At 41.0% G+C, this 20,401-nt stretch overlaps 1 protein-coding gene across 2 annotated transcripts in view; it reads right to left on the minus strand.

Moving 5' to 3' along the window:
- Nucleotides 1-20,401, minus strand: part of LOC135111515 (uncharacterized) — a 716,663-nt gene that overhangs the window by 681,834 nt on the left and 14,428 nt on the right. For both annotated transcript variants that reach the window (XM_064024883.1, XM_064024882.1), the window contains exons 2-3: nt 14,247-14,392; nt 13,668-13,743 (exon numbers count right to left, since the gene is read on the minus strand). In XM_064024883.1, the coding sequence (XP_063880953.1) occupies nt 13,668-13,743; nt 14,247-14,392 (222 nt within the window). The remainder of the gene's footprint in view (nt 1-13,667; nt 13,744-14,246; nt 14,393-20,401) is intronic.

The raw sequence follows: 20,401 nt of genomic DNA on the forward strand, positions 1-20,401 counted from the left end.
AACAACAACAACAACAATAACAACAACAACAACAACAACAACAACATCATCATCATCAATACCAACAGCACCATTATCAGTATCAACAACAACAACATCAACAACAACAATAACAACAACAACAACAACAACAACAACAATAACAACAATAACAACAACAACAACATCATCATTAATAACAACAACAGCAACAACAACAACAACAATGACAACAGCTACTACTGCTACTACTACTACTACTACTACTACTACTACTATTACTACTACTACTACTACTGCTACTGCTGCTGCTGCTGCTATTACTACTACTACTACTACTACTCCTACTACTACTACTACTACTACTACTACTGCTGCTACTACTACTACTACTACTAGTACTACTACTACTACTACTACTACTACTATTACTATTACTGCTACTACTACTATTACAATAGCATCATCATCAAGAACAAAATAATAATCATCAACAACAACAACAATAACAACGTAGCAATAATAATGACATTATAATCATGATGTAAACAATGATGATATAAGAACATAAGAACATAAAAAAATAAGAGAAGCTGCAAGAAGCCATCAGGCCTACATGTGGCAGTCCCTGTATGAAATATTCCTACCTATTTCCACCTATCAGCCCTATCCATAAATCTGTCTAATCTTCTCTTAAAGCTCCCCAATGACTTAGCATTAACAACTTGATTACTGAGTCCGTTCCATTCATTTACCACTCTATTTGAGAACCAAATCCTTCCTATCTCTTTTTTAAACTTAATTTTTTTTCAAGCTTGAACGAATTACTTCTTGTTCTATCCTGGTTGCTGATCCTAAGAATTTTGCTTTTGTCCCCCTTGTTGTAACCCTTATACCACTAAAAGACTTCTGTCAGGTCCCCTCTTAACCTACGTCTCTCTAAAGAATGTAAATTTAACAGCTTCAGTCTCGCTTCGTAAGGAATACTCCTCATCCCCTGTATCCTTTTAGTCATTCTCCTTTGTACTGACTCTAATAGACTTATATTCTTCCAATAATATGTGGACCAGAACTGCACAGCGTAGTCTAGATGAGGTCTGACCAGCGCCAAATATAACTTTAATATTATTTCGGGCCTTCTACATTTAACACTCCTAAAAACAAATCCTTATACCATATTTATCTTGCTTCTGGCCTCTTTGCATTGCTTTCTTAGACGGAGTTCAGAGCCAACTGTACCTCCTAAATCTTTTTCGTACCTTGAACCTACCAGAGCTTCCTTGTTTACTGTGAACCTACTTGATGGGTTTCCTTTACCTACGCTAAGTACTTTGCATTTGTTGATATTAAACTGCATTTTGCCATCTGTCTATCCATTCGTTCATCCTATCCAAATCTGCCTGTAAGGCGATGGCATCCGATTCTGACCTAATTAATCTACCTATCTCCGTGTCATCCGCAAATTTACTAACATCACTGCTAATTCAACTATCCAAGTCATTGATATATATTAAAAACAACAATGGCTCTAATACTGATCCCTATGCACCCCACTAATTACATGATCCCACTCGGATTTAAAACCGTTTATCATAACTCTCTGTCGCCTGTCGCTTAGACATGACCTTATCCAGCCTAACACCTTCCCATTTATCCCGTGTGCTCTAACCTTTCTCAGGAGCCTCTGATGGGGTACCTTGTTAAATGCTTTACTAAAGTCCAGATATAAGATGTCATAACTATCACCATTATCTACTGCTGCGACTGATTTATCAAGTTATGTTTGTCTAAATGCTCCCTAATGTTCTTCGCTATTATTGACTCCATTATTTTATCTACAACAGAAGTTAAGCTGACAGGTCTATGATTAGACGTTAAAGTTTTATCTCCTTTCTTAAAGATGGGTACTACATTAGCCTGCCTCCACATTACTGGTACCTCACTTGACTCAAGTGATTTTCTAAAGACAGAAACTAACGGTTCACTAATAACTTCTCTGTATTCCTTAAGTACTCCGGGATATATTTCATCTGGTCCTGGTGTCTTGAACTTTTTAACCTATCTGTCCCCTGTTCCATTATCTCCTTAGTTATGGTAATATCTGTCAGCTTCTCATTCTCCTCTTCTCTAAAAATCTGGTCACTATTCGTCATATACCTAGTGCATTCATCACGCCATTGTGTTCGGGTTTTCGCCGAAACACTCGAGCGAGAGGAAACTACAACTCCAGCGCGTATTTTTTTTTTTTTTTAGAAGGAATGATGAAAAGGTTGAAAAATGTTATTAGGCCTGCTTAGAGGAATGGGAGGTGTAGAAAACTTGTTATTGTAATAACAGAAACTTTATCAGATATGTCAGGGAAAGTATTTCATTCAGAGGTTCAGATAAATGGTTATACTCGTACATTATTTTACAAGGACCAGGAAAAAAAAAGAGGAGATGGAGTACCGCTTTATGTTAGAGACACATTGTAATATTATGTTAACAGTAACATAAAAATACGTATATAACAAAACAGAGTCAATATGGGTTGGTATCAAGGAAGGTGCACAAACTACCAAATACTACAAAAGAAGCTTGCAATTCAATATGGCAGGTAATAGAGCAGCGAAGTACAATCAGATATGTGCATGAGAGAGTTTTATTTTTAGGAACATTGACTAGAGCCTGATGGTGGGCAGCAGTGAAGCTGAGGACTTTCTAAATGTAATTCAGGACAATTTTATAAGGCAGGTAATTTTGGAACTCACAAAGGAGAATAATATTCTAGATTTTGTGGAGGAGGCAGTAGACATTTGCCGAAACGGTAAGTATTTCCTATGAAGTCTCAAGCATTAGAAAGGTTTCTTACCAGATCACGGATGCTGTGAACTTTCTAATATGCGATATATATATATATATACTCGTATATATATATATATATATATATATATATATATATATATATATATATATATATATATATATATATATATATATATATATATATATATATATATATATATATATATATATATATAGTAGAGGTGAACAGAAATCATCCAGAGTTCTTTCTTTTCTTTACGTTGTTAATTGCAACGTTTCCCCTTCACACAAGGAAAACGTTGCAAGTAATAAAGTGAAGAAATGAAAGAACTCTGGATGTTTTCCCTATTCACCTCTACTGTGTCTCGGAACATTGTTTATATATATATATATATATATATATATATATATATATATATATATATATATATATATATATATATATATATATATATATATATATATATATATATATATATATATATATATATATATATATATATATATATATATATATATATATATATATATATATATATATATATATATATATATATATATATATATATATATATATATATATATATATATATATATATATATATATATATATATATATATATATATATATATATATATATATATATATTAGGAGGAGGCAGTAGACACCTGGCGAAACGATAATTACTCCCAGTGAGGTCTAAAGCACTGTTCAGGGGCTGCTGTGAACTTATCATTAAACCCAGTTGTGACCTCACTGAACGTTTCCCTTTGTGTCTCACAACACAAGGGGGCAGTTACAGCCTGCCCTCTAAAGACAACTCTCTTCCTCCACACAAAACTACAAGCACCTAATAACACACACACCCTTCACTCAAAAATTTTAAAATCATCAAGGCGACTCCTACACCAGCCTCGGAGTCCCCATCTGGGGAGGGGACCATAAATGTCCCAAGGTCGGACTGCCTTTCTGTCGACGACCCTAAGTGTCTTGACACCCCCCTCAACTTTTTCTTCATTAACTTCTGCAACATTCGCGGTCTAAGATCAAATTTTCATTCTGTTGAATACCACCTCTCCTCTTCTAAACCTCATTTTCTTTTCCTCACTAAAACTCAGGTGTCTGAGGCAACTGACAGTACCCCCTTTTCTATTCCCTCCTACTTTCTCTATCCTCATTTTCGATCCAAAGTTGGATGCTGCGTTTATGTGCGCAATGATTTAACCTGCTCTCCTGCCCACGCTCTTGAATCTTCCGAGTTTTCCATCATATGGCTACGACTACAGAGTCACTCTCATACTAAATTTATCTGTGCTGTATACCTCTCACCTAACTCCTCTAACTATAAGAAATTCTTTGACTATTTAACTTCCAAAGTGGAGCACATTCTGACCCTCTTCCCTTTTGCAGAGATCTCCATTCTTGGAAACTTCAATGTTCACCACCAGCTTTGGCTTTCCTCTCCCTTCACTGACCATCCTGGTGAACTAGCCTTCAACTTTGCTATCCTCCACGACCTAGAGCAATTGGTGCAACACCCTACTCGTATTCCTGACCGTCTTGGAGATACGCCCAACATTCTTGACCTTTTCCTGGCCTCTAATCCTTCTGCTTATGCTGTCACCATCCCTTCTCCGTTGGGCTCCTCCGATCACAATCTCATATCTGTATCTTGTCCTATCGCTCCAATCCCTCCTCAGGATCCCCCTAAGCGAAGGTGCCTCTGGCATTTTGCCTCTGCTAGTTGGTGGGACCTGAGGAAGTATTTTGCTGATTTTCCTTGGAATGACTACTGCTTCTGTGTCAGACACCCGTCTTTGTGTGCTGAGCGCATAACAGAGGTGATAGTGTCTGGCATGGAAGCGTACATTCCTCACTCTTTTTCTCAGCCTAAACCTTCTAAACCTTGGTTTAACACAGCTTGTTCTCGTGCTATACATGATAGAGAGGTGGCCCACAAAAAGTACTTAAGCCTTCCATCACCAGAACCTCACGCACTTTATATTTCTGCCCGGAACCATGCCAAGTCTGTTCTCCAACTTGCCAAAAACTCCTTCATTAACAGAAAGTGTCAAAACCTTTCAAGATCTAACTCCCCTCGTGACTTTTGGCATCTAGCCAAAAATATCTCCAATAACTTTGCTTCTTCTTCTTTCCCTCCTCTGTTTCAACCAGATGGCACCACTGCTATCACATCTATTTCTAAAGCTGGACTTCTTGCTCAAACCTTTGCTAAAAACTCTACCTTGGACGATTCTGGGCTTGTTCCTCCCTCTCCTCTACCCTCTGACTACTTAATGCTACCTATTAAAATTCTTCGCAATGATGTTTTCCATGCCCTCGCCGTACCTCCTGAAGGGTTGGACGTCTATGAAAAAACGTGGAAAAGTGCAGGGTGGTATCATCAGCGTAGGAATGGATAGGACAAGAAGTTTGGTTTAGAAGATCATTAATGAATAATAAGAAGAGAGTGGGTGACAGGACAGAACCCTGAACGGCGAGGGCATGGAAAACATCATTGCGAAGAAGTATCTTATAACAAGACAAATGATGTTGCAATTTACCGATAAGCATAACACAACATTATTGTGGTGATTAAAAGTATTCCTGTAAAATTCTATATGGCATCATCACTCAGCTGTTTTCAATTCGCTTGGACTCGCTCCCCTGTCCTCCCTCGCTTTGATGATGTCACGTAGCATTTTACAGGACTACTTTTAATCACCACAATAATGTTGTCATGTAATGCTTATCAGTAAATTACATGCTTTTTAATACTGTTTGTCTTGTTACAAGGTACTGTAATATTTCAGAGCCTGCAAAAAAATATGATAAAACCGTTCGTAATTTGAGCAAGTTTCACCGAGGCAGTGACAATACAACCGTCTGCCCATCACCTCATAGCTACACACAGAAAGCCTTAAAGTGCATATGTGTATAGAACATTTTCTACTTAAAATTACATTTTCTTTGACCTCCTTCAGTATTTGCAAAAACTTGCGATACACCCTATATATATATATATATATATATATATATATATATATATATATATATATATATATATATATATATATATATATATATATATATATATATATATATATATATATATATATATATATATATATTGTAATGTACAACAAGATAAAGCAACATAAAATGAAGAAAGTAAGAATGATGAAAGAGAAAAGATAATATTAATAATATTATTAAAATGATAAGAGAGAGAGAGAGAGAGAGAGAGAGAGAGAGAGAGAGAGAGAGAGAGAGAGAGAGAGAGAGAGAGAGAGAGGTCAGGTACGATCACCAGATGTATGAGTAAGAGTGCCCGCTCTCTGCCATTAAACTAACCATAAGAATTTCCGTGGCCAGAGATTCTCCTTCCCTGATTAATTTCCCCTATTTCCCTTTTTTTAGTCAGTTTGAGTCTCACATAGTCTACAGCAGAAGAATTGCCCTTGACCATGAAGTAATCAGTATTCATCTAACTTCGCTAGTTTAATCAGTAGACTTTATGGAAATATTTTTTTTTATTTCAAGTAAAGACCATGCAGGGAGCAGGTATGGGCGCATGTCTGTATGTGTGTGTGTGTGTGTGTGTGTGTGTGTGTGTGTGTGTGTCGCACCCCCTCCCCTTTCTTTCCTTCTACCCCCTCCCTTTAGCAGCAGCACGAGAAAGTGGTTGTAGCGCTTTCCCACCCAGTCTCTACTCAGCAGTTGGAAGGAGAAGACAAACTAAGACATGCTCTAGTATTTGAAGGAAACTATGGCAGGATAATAGTAAGCCATGTTAGTTGCCTTAAGGGGATAAGTGAGTCATTACTGGCTGTACGCCCTGGCCTACTTATATAGACAAGGAGTGTCCATAGTAGTCTGCAGTAAGGGTAGCTGTGAATTACACATTATACCCAGAGATGTGACTCCTTGCCTGTGTAAGTGTCCAGGTTGAGCTGGCGCAGTGAGCAGTGACTGACCCTCCTGTGTGTTTGTGGGCATTCTTTTTGCTGTAGTTTCTGGTGTCTCTTGTTAGTGACACTGTTTGTCTTAAATGCTACTGTGTGCTGATGCAGTTCAGCTACAGAGAACCTATGTAATTAGCTGCATAGCAAACTTTACTCCCTCCTCAGGTCCTGACAAGGCCTGTCGCTCAGGAGGCAGTAAATGATACTACTCGGCTTGAGGCTCTAACACTGTTGGGCAGTGGGAGAAATATCATGGTGGATGGAAGCCCAGTGGGGTATTATACTTCGAGTTTAAGGTGCTATTGTATATTAACTGTTTTGTTTTCTTTTTCCTAGATGTGGTTGTCGATTGTCTCACAGCTGTGGGAGTTAAGTGTTGTTTGAAGTATTTTCCTTGTCTGTAGTCAGTAAAATAGTCTGGCAACCTCAGCTTAGTGTGACCTGGTGTTATGACTGTTGTGAATGGGATGCAGGAGTCACAAGGGACCCTGTACACCTGTCTGTGAGCCCTACACTGAGTCCACATAAGAGGTGGCTCAGTGAAGCTAGGCCAGGTGTGGCAGCTTGGTGAAGGAACTGGGAATTGTGGTTGTAACAGAAATTAGCGCCCTCGCCCATATAGCTGGGAGCTTCGTGGCCATGTGGGAAAGACGGTTTGTTGTTTGTTTCATTGTTTTGTGTGCCCACATTTAGAGTAAATTATGGAGCGCAGGGTTGGTAGTTGGGGTGACTCGTGACCTGAGTCCCCTGCCTCTGCTGGGAGCAGCAGTGTAGATTTGGCCCATTTCTGTGTGAGGACACTTAATCTCACACATGGCGTCCATGTACGTGTTAACCCTGCCCGCAACGTTGGTGGCTTCTCCCACACCGAAGGCATGTCTGAGATGAGATTTAAATTGGAGATGAGGAGAATGGAACCTGAGGCCGAGAGGGAGAGAGAATTAAGAAAGCTCCAATTGGAAGCTGAAGCTGAGGAAATGAGATTGAAGACTGAGGAGGCTAGAGAAGCCAGGAAGCCCGAGGCCGAGAAGAAGGAATTAAGGTTACTTAAAGCCGAGAAGGAGGCGAAGATGTATGAGAGGGAGAAGGCTGAAAAGAATAGGATGTTTGAGTTGGAGAAGACTCGAATAGAAGTTAATTCGCCTCATAGCTTGAGGTGAGGAGGAGTGAAGGAGGATGCAGTAGAAAACCAGATGATGAGGAGTTTGAAGTTGATTCCTGAGTTCGATGAGAAAAAGGTAACCGAATAGTTTAGATTTGAGAAGAAAGCCTGAAAATTTGATTGGCCTCAGGAGAGATGGGTTGGCCTAGTTGACAATATGTTGAAGGGTAAGGCCTTGGAGATGTATGATAGGATGTCAGTCGAGGATTTGGAGGATTATGAGGAGTTTAAGGCTGACATACTGAGAGCGTATGAGCTGCGGCCAGAGGCGTATAGGCTGCAGTTCCACGGAGGGAAGAAAAGGCCCAGTAACTTGTATCCTGAGTGTGCTCGTTATCTGGAGAAGACATTTTAAAAGTGGATTGCTAGCGACCTCCTACCGTGAGTTAAAAGGAACTCATGATAATGGAGCAGTTTATTGATGTGGCCGAGAAGGAGTTAGTACCGCCGCTCCGTGAGAAGAGGTTTAAAACCTTGAAGGAGGCAGCAACGTGGGCAGATGACCACGTGTTGGCGCACCAGCATGTGCTCTGGTGGATTGGTTGTACATCTGGTGGGGCTGGTGATGTGTTTGGTGGCGCGGCCGGCGCCAGTTTGTCTGAGAGTCCACGTTAGAGTAGTGGCTCCAGTAACAAGTCAGGGCAAGTTAGCCCTATTGGTAACAAGTCTCCACCCAGCCCATGACAGAGACAGACTGGGAGCATGCAACGCAGCACTCCCAAGTGTAGTATGCAGCCCATGTGTCATTATTGCAAGAACACTGGGCATTTTAAGTACAGTTGCCCTAGGTTAGTATCTGCCATTGCCGGTGACCTTGATTGTGCTCCAGGGTCAGGACCAGTAGGGAAATGAAATCGGGGCTGTGTTTAGTCGCAAGGGTGGAAAGGCCGATGTGGCTGCCCTCTCATCTGTTGCTACCTCACCGTCCCCTGTGAGTTCTGAGTTGGACTGGTGTCGTGCATTTTTATGTAAGGGCACTGTTGAGATTGATGGGATTATGTATCCTGTTACAGTTTAGAGGGACACAGCAGCACAGCAGTCGCTGAGCAGGAATGTAAGTGGGAGGCGAGTTGACGCCACAGAGAACTTCGCTACGGCGAAGATTAGGCTGTCATCCCCGTTAGTGACCACGAAACCGCGGGTGGCATTAGCAGAGGACCTGCCAGTGTCAGGTGTTGATGTCCTTCTAGGGAATGACCTGGCACGTGGAAAAGTCTGGGTGCAGCTCCCATCCGCGGACACCGTCCCAGATGTGGAAGTTGTTGAGAGAGCTGATTCAGTTGCTATTCGCCCTAATGTGAGGCGAGCACACCGGGGTTGGGTGCCTGCGAGATCTGTGATTCCTGGGGTCGACTGCAGGACCACCGCAATAGGAGTGTTTGTCTTGATGCTGCAATGGGGGCAGAGTGCCCAGAGGCCTGTCCCGTTGCTGGCTAGGGTTTTGATGAGTCAAAGTCAGACTCGTCTTTGAGACAGTGTGCTGGGGCTGACCGCAAAAGTGCAGAGCCACCGCAAGAAGCACCTGATTCTGGTGAGAGTGTTGCTGTGGGTGAGACTGGAGTGATGAGTTTAGGTTGTGTCTTTGATGGCTTGCCTCACCCTGCAGAGCCTCTCGGAGGTGGCACTCGGAGAATGTTGTCACCTGGTGTTGAGGCTGTGGGCGCTGGTACTCAGTCTGGTCCCTAGCTAGTTGTGTCTGGTGTGTCAGGGATCGCTGCCGAGGGCGGGGAGACTCCTAGCTCTGCTGGAGAGGTGGAAGTTTTCTCAACTTTGGGGTGCACCGGAGGTGGGGAGCAAGCTGCTCCTCTGCCGGGGACCAGACACGGTGGGTGTTTGCTCACATGGTAAGCCATCCGTGCTGGCAGCTGCTGCAACAACTGTCAGTGTAGTTAAGGATGGTTTTGTCCCTCATATGCGTGCTGCTCCACTACTTGCCAAGGCAGGAATGGATGGCAAGGAAGTAGAGGGTCAGGCAGCGTGTGTTGAGAGCAACACTATTGTGAATAGCTGGCAGAGAGAGGACAGGTTTGTTGCTCCATTTTGATGTGCCATTCGCAATTAAGAAGGCACAGGTGCTAGAAGCACATAGCGGCCTGGTGCATGGCAGTTATGGAGTCAGATTGACTCGAAAGCGTTTGGCGCTGCTTTGGTGGTTGGGTGTGGCCACATTTGTTGGGTGTAACCGTGCGGGTCAGGCTGGCAAGCCTGATGACCTCATGTCCGGCGCCCCTCTCTGTCGTGTTATGGCCGGTGTTGTTTCCCCTAGTGTGGGTATTGTTTGTAATGTTGTTCGCCCAATTCCTCCTTCTGGGGCAAGTTGTTATGATGTATTTGACGCGAGTGTTACGACGCCGCGTCGAGAGGCAACGCTATGTAAAGCTGTTGGTGATAGTGTGTTGCTTGCCGCTCAGGAAGCACACTCAGTGTTGCCGGGGGCTTTGTATGGCCAGGATGTTAGTACTTGTCAGGTGCTGAGCCTGAAAAGTGTACTATGTATTGATGGATGTCAGCTTCCTCGAAGTGACAAGGTATAGGGGATGATGAGAGAAGTTTGCACATAAGAGCAGTTGCTGGCCCAGTTGCACGTTGGCTGGGCTCATGTTGGAGTCGGAGATTGTTGTTTTGTGACGGCCACATGTGTTTGTTTGGCTCCGTGTGTGGGTATGGGTGTGCTGTGTCCTGGAAAGGAGCAGCCGTTAGCTCGCTGTGGCGATGCCTGTGTCATCGAGGGACCAGCGTGAAGAATGAGGTGTAATAGTGTCGCTGTGCCTGACAGTGAGACGTAGGCTTGGTGATGTCACACCAGGGAGGATGTGGCCCAAGGGCGTATCTGAGTTTTACCAAAGAAGTGGCAATTTTGTTTTATGAGTTTTATGGTTGTGGCATTGAGGCTTCATAGAGCCAGAAGTGAGCCAGCGGGAGGAGAGTGGGACAGATGGAGGAGAGTGTGTAGTGAACAGAGGAGGAAAGGTGAGAGCTGGCGGAGAAGTAGTGAAGGCAGAGAACAAAGGAGACGACGGAGATGGAGGAGAAAAGAATTCCAGAGTCATAGCAGACGTTGGAGCAGCCATAGCTGCTGGAGGAGAGATGAATAAATGTCCTGCATGAGAAAGCTTGCACACCAATGGAGCCGTGAAGATCATAGGTCCTGGTGTAGTCCCAGAGACAGGTCTGGGAGGAGGAGTAGAAAGAGCAGAAAGAAGAAATGGCAGTTCGAGTTGAAGGACCTAGTGGGAGCCCTATTATTTCTAGTTGTGTAATAATTATTTATGTAAGTGCTATAGTAGCCTTTGATATTTTGTGATAAGTATGCACCCCTTGTTTGAGTCTGATGATGTCCCTGACTACTTGTGTGTTCCTAAAATTTTTGTAAGTTTTTGTATATCTTCCGAAAGTTTTTGTTTATGAGGAGGCATGTAATTTACAGCGAGATAAAGCAAAATAAAATGAAGAAAGTAAGAATGATGAAGGAGAAAAGATAAACGAGGAGAGAGAGAGAGAGAGAGAGAGAGAGAGAGAGAGAGAGAGAGAGAGAGAGAGAGAGAGAGAGAGAGAGAGAGAGGGTACGATCGCCAAATGTATGATTAAGAGTGGCCGCCTGCCGCCATTAACATACCATAAGAATTTCCGCGCCCAGACACTCTCCTTCCCCGATTAATTTACCATGTTTCCCTTTGTTCAGTCAGTTTGAGTCTCACATAGTTTCAAGCAGAGGAGATGCCCTTGACAATGAAGTAATCAGTATTCATCTAGCACCCCTAGTTTAATCAGTAGAATTTTTAGAATTAAAATGTTTTATTCAAGTAAAGACTGCGAGGGGAGTGAATGTGGGTGTCTGTATATGTGTGTGTCGCACCCCCACATTTCTTTCCTTCTACGCACTCCCCTTAGCAGCAGCATGGGAAGGAGGTTGTAGCGCTTTCCTGTGCAATCACTACCCAGCAGTTGGAAGGAGGAGACATAATGCTACGTGCTCTAATATTTGAAGGAGATTAAGGCGGGATAATAATTAGCTGGGTCAGTTGCCTTTAGGGGATAAGTGAGTCATTACCGGCTGTACACCCCAGCCTACTTATATAGACTAGGAGTCTCCATTGTAGTCTGCCAGTAACGGTAGTAGTGAATTACACACTATACCCAGGAAAGTAAATCCTTGCCTGTGTGAGAGTACAGGTTAAGCTGGCACAGTTAGCTGTAACTGACCCTCCTGTGTGTTTGTGGGCACTCTTTTTGCTATAGTTTCTGGTGTCTTTTGTTAGTGACCCTTTTTGTCTTAAATGCTACTGTGGGCTAATGCAGTTCAGCTGCAGAAGACCTAAGTAATTAGCTATTCAGGTCCTGACAAGGCCTGTGGCCCAGGAGGCAGTAAATGATACTTCTCAGCTTGACGCTATAACACTCTGTTGGGCAGTGGGAGGACTCTCACAGTGGGTGGAGGCCCAACAGGATATTGTACCTGAACCACATACGTGTTATTGTATGTTAACTGTTTTTTTCCTAGAAGTGGTTGCCGATTCTTCTGCAGCTGGGGTGTTAAGTGTTGTTTGGAGTATTTTCCTTGTCTGTGGGTCGGTAAAACAGTCTGGCGACCTCAATTTAGTGTGACCTGGTGAATAGGATGCAGGAGTTATAAGGGACCCTGTACACCTGTCTGTGAAGCCTGCACTAAGTCCATGTAAAATGTGGGTCAGTGAAGCTAGCCAGGTGCAGCAGCTTAGTAAAGGGGTTAGGAATTGTGGTTGTAGCAATATATATATATATATATATATATATATATATATATATATATATATATATATATATATATATATATATATATATATATATATATATATATATATATATATATATATATAGTAAAATCCCTCTCATCCGGCATTCGAGTATCCGGCAGCTTCAGGTATCCAGCACATTTTTCCCCGAGCCTTAAAATTAATGAAAAATCAATGTGTACTCATAAAATTGGTTAAAATTCCCGCGCAAGACATACTCGTACTTTGTCCCCTCGCCACCAGAGCACACTGCTTCGCGCCACCCGCGGCCCACTGCACTGTGTTTACTCAGTGACTCAGTGCCGCGTGTGCATTGTTTATTGCCTGACACCTTCATCATGCCTAAAGTTGTAGAAAAGAGGAAGCGTGTTGTGCTTACACTTAAGCAGCTGATCAGATCAGCTGCTGATTAAGATCAGCTGATCTTTGTTATGGTAAGATGCGTTAGTGTAGGGTGGTGATTGTGGACATAATTTCACTTCTATTCAAGTATCTGGCATGTCGGCGGTTCCGTTGATGCCGGATAAGAGGGATTTTACTGTATATATATATATATATATATATATATATATATATATATATATATATATATATATATATATATATATATATATATATATATATATATATATATATATATATATATATATATATAACAATTTTTTTACTGTAATTACTACTATGATAAGCATCATTTTCAATCATTTCTACCGTCACTACCACTACTGAGTATATCTGATGACATTCTTATATAACAAATTTTCACCGTAATTGCTGCAATGATAAGCATCAGTTTCAAACATTTTTACCGTCACTAACACTACTACTGATTGTATCTGGTGACATTCTTATATTAGCATCAAGATCACCTCTAAACCCACCACCACACACAAAAAAAAAAAAAAATTAACAACAAAATGTACTTAAGCCGTGAAATATCTTTCTCACTGCGAATAAAGAAGAAAAAAAAGACAAGGACTCACGTTCATCATCATCCTCGTCATCATGGGAGACTGCAGTGAAACTTGATTCCACCTCTTCTTGCCTTCCTAAATACGCCTGAGGAGCAAACATGCCTGTAAGACCTAAACACATCCTCCACATTCATATCTTCATTCGCTATTACAATTCTTAAATTTTTATCTAAGTTGACATAATCCAATTGAATGAGGAGTTTACTAACTTGTTTTCATTTATAATTTATAAATGAAGACATAAATGTCAATGTAAATTGAAATTCCATACTAAATATTTTTAATTAGAATCCTACAAAATTTAATGGCGTAGATCTATGCTAAATGTTTACTTGACTCTTCATTTAAACACAGGAAAACTATTATTAATTTAGTTGCTCATGAAAATTTCTTAACAATTGCAAAATAGAATAATTTACTAATTTATTTATGTTTAAGAAAATAAGTCTGAACATGAGTTTTCATTGAGGACAACAACAAAGTATACACTACCTTTTATTATCTCGTGTGATAAACTATCCATTAAAAAAAAAGTATGTGCCTAGGAACGTTATCATTCTTTCCTTCTGCTCCATTCAAAGAACTTACCTGACAATCATCAATGGTGGGTTCCTCATCTGAGTTATCATCACAGTCCTCAATCTCATCACACACATAGTCGTCAGGGATGCACTGATCATGGGAGGCACATGCAAATTCATTAGGTCCGCATGCAGCCTCAGCTCTCCCTATTCCTGCAATAAACAATAGAAATTGAACTCCACAGTATGTCATACTGCTTCGACGTTTCTATGAAAACCTTCATCTCAAAGCCAGTATCCTGCATCTTCCCAATGCTCCCACTCTTGAACTGCATTTGGTCATGGAATCCTTTTGTCTGGCTCTTCTGTACAGTCCTCATGTTTTGTCCTTACTGGCCCCTCTACCTAGAATGCATAACTGATACATGAATTGCTTTTTTTTGTATGCTTAATTTAATTATATTTAGGTTTTGTAAAATTAATCATGTCAAATTACCGAGAAATCGTGTACATGTACATATGGTGGCACTCTCACCTAATCAGTCAATTTGTGCCTCACACTTTGCCATTGGATAGTTTGGGGGGGGGGGAGATTCTTACTGTCCAGTACTGTCGTCCCTCGACTTGTATCAACAACTATGACAGACTTGTTTAGAAGTGATGGAATGTTTTTCAATGATGCTGGTGACATACTGACATTATTTCAACTTGTGAACCAGGTGAAAGGTTAGGTTACATTAGGTTAGATATGGTTTCACCCCATGGGGTTAGGTTAGGTTAAGATAGGAACCCCTGCAGGATTAAGCTGAGGTTAGTCTCTGCAAAATTAAATTTTGGATTAGGCATACTTAATACTTTTCTTCTTGCTTTAGCGTTTTTGGTTTAGTTATAGTTGATATTGATGAAATCAGTATCCTCTCAAAGGTTCTTAAAATCATAAGAATTCACTTCCTGCAAAGCTGGGAGGTTCCTCACCATTTCAATGAGTGATACCTCAGCATAACTCTGCCATCACTCTTCCCTCTCGATCGGACGTACTTTTTGTCACTTCCTTGACTCGATAAATACATGCAAAACGAGTCACAACATGCCTGGACCTGCTCAGCTTGTTCTTCTGGGTGTACATCATTAATTTTAACTCTTATAACTTCTCACTCGCCTAACCCTTATGTATAGACAATAAACATATATTTTGTATGTATTTCTATGATTTGAGGTCTTAAGTTATAAATATCACCATGATATTAGTGAAGAACAACAGTTGTCTTTGTCATGATGGACAGTAAATGCACGAGATATCACCAGGGTGTCAAATTCAATTAATTTTGAAGGTCAATTTTGCACTTGGTTATGGTCTCGAGGTACATTTTGTAATTGCTGGCAGGAGTGAAGTTTAGACCCTATTTTGCTGGTTATCTTGGTTTACCAACAATATGTTATTTGGTTTAACTGATCTTACACATGCAAATTTGGTCTTGCCTAATAAATACAACACTAATTATTACAATGAATTCAACCATACCACAAAACCGCAACACACCACACGTCATACCCAGGCGCACAACTCCACACAGTTATATCACACCACACACCACAATTTGCCACACAACTCATATCACATTCAGTCACATCACATCTAGCCACACCACAACCATCATCACGGCTAGCCATATCACAACCAAAATTTTACTCTCCATACCACATCACATAACACCCAGCCACTCCACACCTCACAGTACCCAGCCATACCATGGACACAAAGCCACACAATAGTCTTTACCATAACCAGTCATTCAACAGTCCATATTGTTGCCAGCCACACCACATGATTATCATGTACGTCAAAAGAACCACACAGTCACAACCAATATAACACAACCATAAGAAAAACAACAATACACATCACATTCAACCACGAAACAATGCATATCACTCCCAGCCAAAGCATATAACCACATCACACCCAGCAATGCACCAACCCACATGACAGACAAACAAACAAACAAACAAACAAACAAACAAATAAAAAATAAATCAATAAATTAAATAAATAAGGAAAGAGAAAAAAAAATAACAATAATATATATATATATATATATATATATATATATATATATATATATATATATATATATATATATATATATATATATATATATATATATACAGACACACTTGTCCGATTTTCCTAGTCTATCAGAGCTAGGACAGTGCCTTCTAATGAAGGACTTTGGATTTGGCATTTGGTAACCGTTACACCGAGTGGATGCCCTTCCTACCCTCGAAACGTGTCCAGAATTCGAACCTGTGCGCTTGACAACACCTTGACCCCCAAAAGCGAGAGCAGTTTCGCTGTACCACAACGGCCCCCCTTATAATGATAATAATAATAATAATAATAATAATAATAATAATAATAATAATAATAATAATAATAATAATAATAATAATAATAATAATAATAGTAGTAATAATAGTAGTAGTAGTAGTAGTAGTAGTAGTAGTAGTAGTAGTAGTAGAAGTAGTAGTAGTAGTAGTAGTAGAAGTAGTAGTAGTAGTAGTAAAGTGACAAACTTTGCCCAAACAACAGCACTACCAAAACATAACATAACTTGAGTAATCAACTGACTTACTCGGCAGAAGCTCACGCCTGTTTCTCTGCAACTTCATTTTAAGTTTAATTTCTGACCATTCTATTACTGTTGTGGTAGACGGTCACGTTTCTTCTTCTGAGTCTATTAACAGATGTGTTAATTGGGTTTCTGTCCTGTCACCCACTCTCTTTCTATTATTCATCAATGATCTAAACCAAACTTCTTTATCTATCCACTCCTATGCTGATGATACCACTCTGTACATTTTCACATATTTTCATAGGCGTCCAACCCTTCAGGAATTAAACAACTCATATAGGGAAGTCACAGAATGTCTGATTTCTAGTTTCTCTAAAATTTCTGATTGGGGCAGAACAAACTTAATATTGTTTAGTTCCTCAAAAAATTAATTTCTCCATCTATCAACTTGACTCAGCCCTCCAGATAACTATCCCCTCTTCTTCAGTGACACTCAGCTATCCCCCTTATCTACACTGAACGTCCTTGGTATGTCTTTTACTTATAATCTAAACTGGAAACTTCACATCTCATCTCTAGCTAGAACAATTTCTATGAAGTTAGTCGTTATATCCGCCTCCACCAATTTTTCTCATCCATCCAGCTGCTAACTCTGTAAAGGGGCCTTATCGTCCATGTATGGAGTACGCTTCGCATGTATGGCGGGTTTTCACTCACACCACTCTTTGAGACAACGTGGAATCAAAAGCTTATCAACTCCTATCCTCTAACTGACCATTTTCAACCTCTCATCGCCGCAGTGTTGCATCTCATGTTTTCTTCTACTGCTATTTTCACGCTAACTGCTCTCCTGATCTTTCTAATTGTATGCCACCCGTCCTTCCGTGGCTACGCTGCATAATTTCTGTTATCTCTAATCACTATTCTGTCCACCACTCTAATACAAGCATTAACTAGTGTTCTAAATTATTCAATCCTCTTTCTGGTAAGTTTTGAAACTTAACTCCTTGCTGCTTCTGTATTTCCTCCTTCCTATGACTTGAACCTTTACCAGAGGGAGGTTTCAAGACACTTATCCTCCAATTTTTGAAGATCGTTTCTATGTTTGGGGACTGGCCCTTCAGTGGGCCTTGTTTACTTCTAATTTTGTTGCCCATAGCCAGTGCCCTTCCTACGTAAAGAATTGATAAATATAAATAAACCAAGAAAAATATAAATAAATTGAGTCATAAGAGAATTCACTGCATTAAAAAGTGGTTAATTTTTATACTGTAAAAAATCGACATGCAACCAGTCTATCTACCTTCTTGCCTGACCGTTCTAAGTGGTTGCCTCTTTTATCTGCCCTCTCAACTGGTGCCTCTCATTCTGCCCTCCTGCTTGGCTCTTCTGTTTGGCTATTTAACTGGTTCTCTTGCTTGGTCCTCCTGTCTAGTCCTCCAACTTACACTTCTGTCTGATCTTTCTGGCTGATGCGCCTGAATAGCCCTCATGACTGGTTCTCATGACAGTCCCTGCCGAGTGGCAATCCTGCCTGGCCTTCCTGCCAGATCTTTCTGTCAACTCGTCTCTACTGGCCCTCTTGTATACCAGTCCTACCTATCCTTACAGACTGGTCCTCCTGCCTAACCATTCTGCCCTCCTTTCTGGTCTGATGGGCCTCCTTGCCTGGTGTCCCTGTTTGACTGCCAGGTGAACAGGCTCTACTAAATGATCCTCCCCCATGACCTCTGTTTGGACGTCTTGACTGGCCCTCTTTCTGGATTAACTAATTTGCATTCCTGCCTGGTTCTCCTGACCTACCAACCTGCTTGATCCTCCTATCTGATCCTCCTCACTATCCCTCCTGCCTAACTTTTCTCCTTTGCCATCATGCCAAACCCTTCTCTTAGGTCCTCTTGCTAAATCCTTCTGATTGGACGACTTGACTGGGCCTACTGCCTGGTCTTCCAGACCAAATCTCCTATCAGGACCTTGTGACTATCAATACTGCCTGGTTCATCTGACTGATCCATATAACTAACCCTTCTGCTTGATCCACGTGCTTGATCCTCCAGACTTTATGACCTGCTTAGCCCTATTTACTGCCTCGCATGACTAGCCCTACTGACTAATACACCTGCTTAGCCCTACTGACTGCCTCACATGACTGGCCCCACTGACTGGCTCACCTCTCTGGCTGTACTGACCGTCTCACAAGACTGGCCCTATTGACTAGCACACCTGCTTAGCCCTACTGACTGTTTCACGTGACTGGGCCTACTGACTGGCACACCTTAATTCTACTCAATGTTTCACATGACTGGCCCTGCTGCTGGACACACCTCTCTAACTCTACTGACTGTCTCATGTGACTGACCCTGCTGACTGGCACACCTTAGCCGTGTGATTGTTTCACATGATTAACTTTGCTGTCTCACATGACTGAGCCTTCTGCTAGGAGGTTTTGAAGAGTCTTCATGAACAACGAGAAAATAGAGTTAAAAATCGCAGTCATATTTCACTGCAAAAGTGATTTTTGATTGCCTTTCTATAAAATTATATAATATTTAACGCCAGGCACCTCTTGTCGAACTAATTCCTAAAATTAAATGCAAACATTTCCTTCAGGTATCTCAAGTATGGGAAGTGTTAGATGAGAATAAAAATATACTTATGTCAAAGTTATGTGACTCACGGTGCATTACTTATCACACACACACACACCTTACCACACACACACAGGTGTGTGTGTGTGTGTGTGTGTGTGTGTGTGTGTGTGTCATTGTTCTATTAACGCATGGCAGGGCCTCAAGGCTTCGAGCTCCTTTGCGCCCTTTGACATCTTTCACATAATTTATTTCAATAATATTACAATAATATTGCAAATGAAGTAATTAATAGAGGGTGCGTTTGCCTACCCATAGTGTTAACATAAAAAAATAAATAAATAAAATGCATGGGTCCCTGCCTTTGGTGGGCCCCTAGGCTTCAGCCTAGTCAGTTTTATGGAGAATGCGAATGGTGTGTGTGTGTGTGTGTGTGTGTGTGTGTGTGTGCACATATAGAGGGCGTCCTGCAATTAAAGTACATGCCTCAGGATATGATAGTTTAAGTAATTCAAAGTCGAAAATACTCTATACACGTGCTGTGTTTTGCATTACTTTGCGAGAAATTAACGTACAAGTTGTGTGTCGCGGGAGACGCTCGCCTGGGTGGGCCTCCACTTCCCTCAATCCCTCCTCGGCTCGGTATTTGAGTAGAGCCGCATGGCATAAAATTATATTTTTTTTGTGTACAATGTACACAGTCAAATCCTTACAGGAAACAGTTAACAAATGACAAATTACTTTTTTGTATGCATCAATGAAGATAATGTACAGGTAACAGCAATACAGTGGTTGCCAAGTGCTACTTTTGAACATACGCAATACAGTAGTTGCCAAGTGCTACTTTTTGAACATACATGGCAACTCACTGTTACTGTCACATCAGGCTTCGACAGTCGATGTCTTGACACCTTATTGATCGGTGTAGTTTACTCGAGATCCGATCGGTACTTGGGATCTGCACATGCGTGAACAGCTTACCAGACGTACGATTCGATGCCTCATTTGTGCTCTGCCGACATGGAGTGAGCATCTCCTTGCTGGTGTGATGATAAATTCGG

This window comes from Scylla paramamosain, chromosome 22 (genome assembly GCF_035594125.1).
Source record: "Scylla paramamosain isolate STU-SP2022 chromosome 22, ASM3559412v1, whole genome shotgun sequence".
NCBI classification, from domain to species: Eukaryota; Metazoa; Arthropoda; class Malacostraca; order Decapoda; family Portunidae; genus Scylla; species Scylla paramamosain.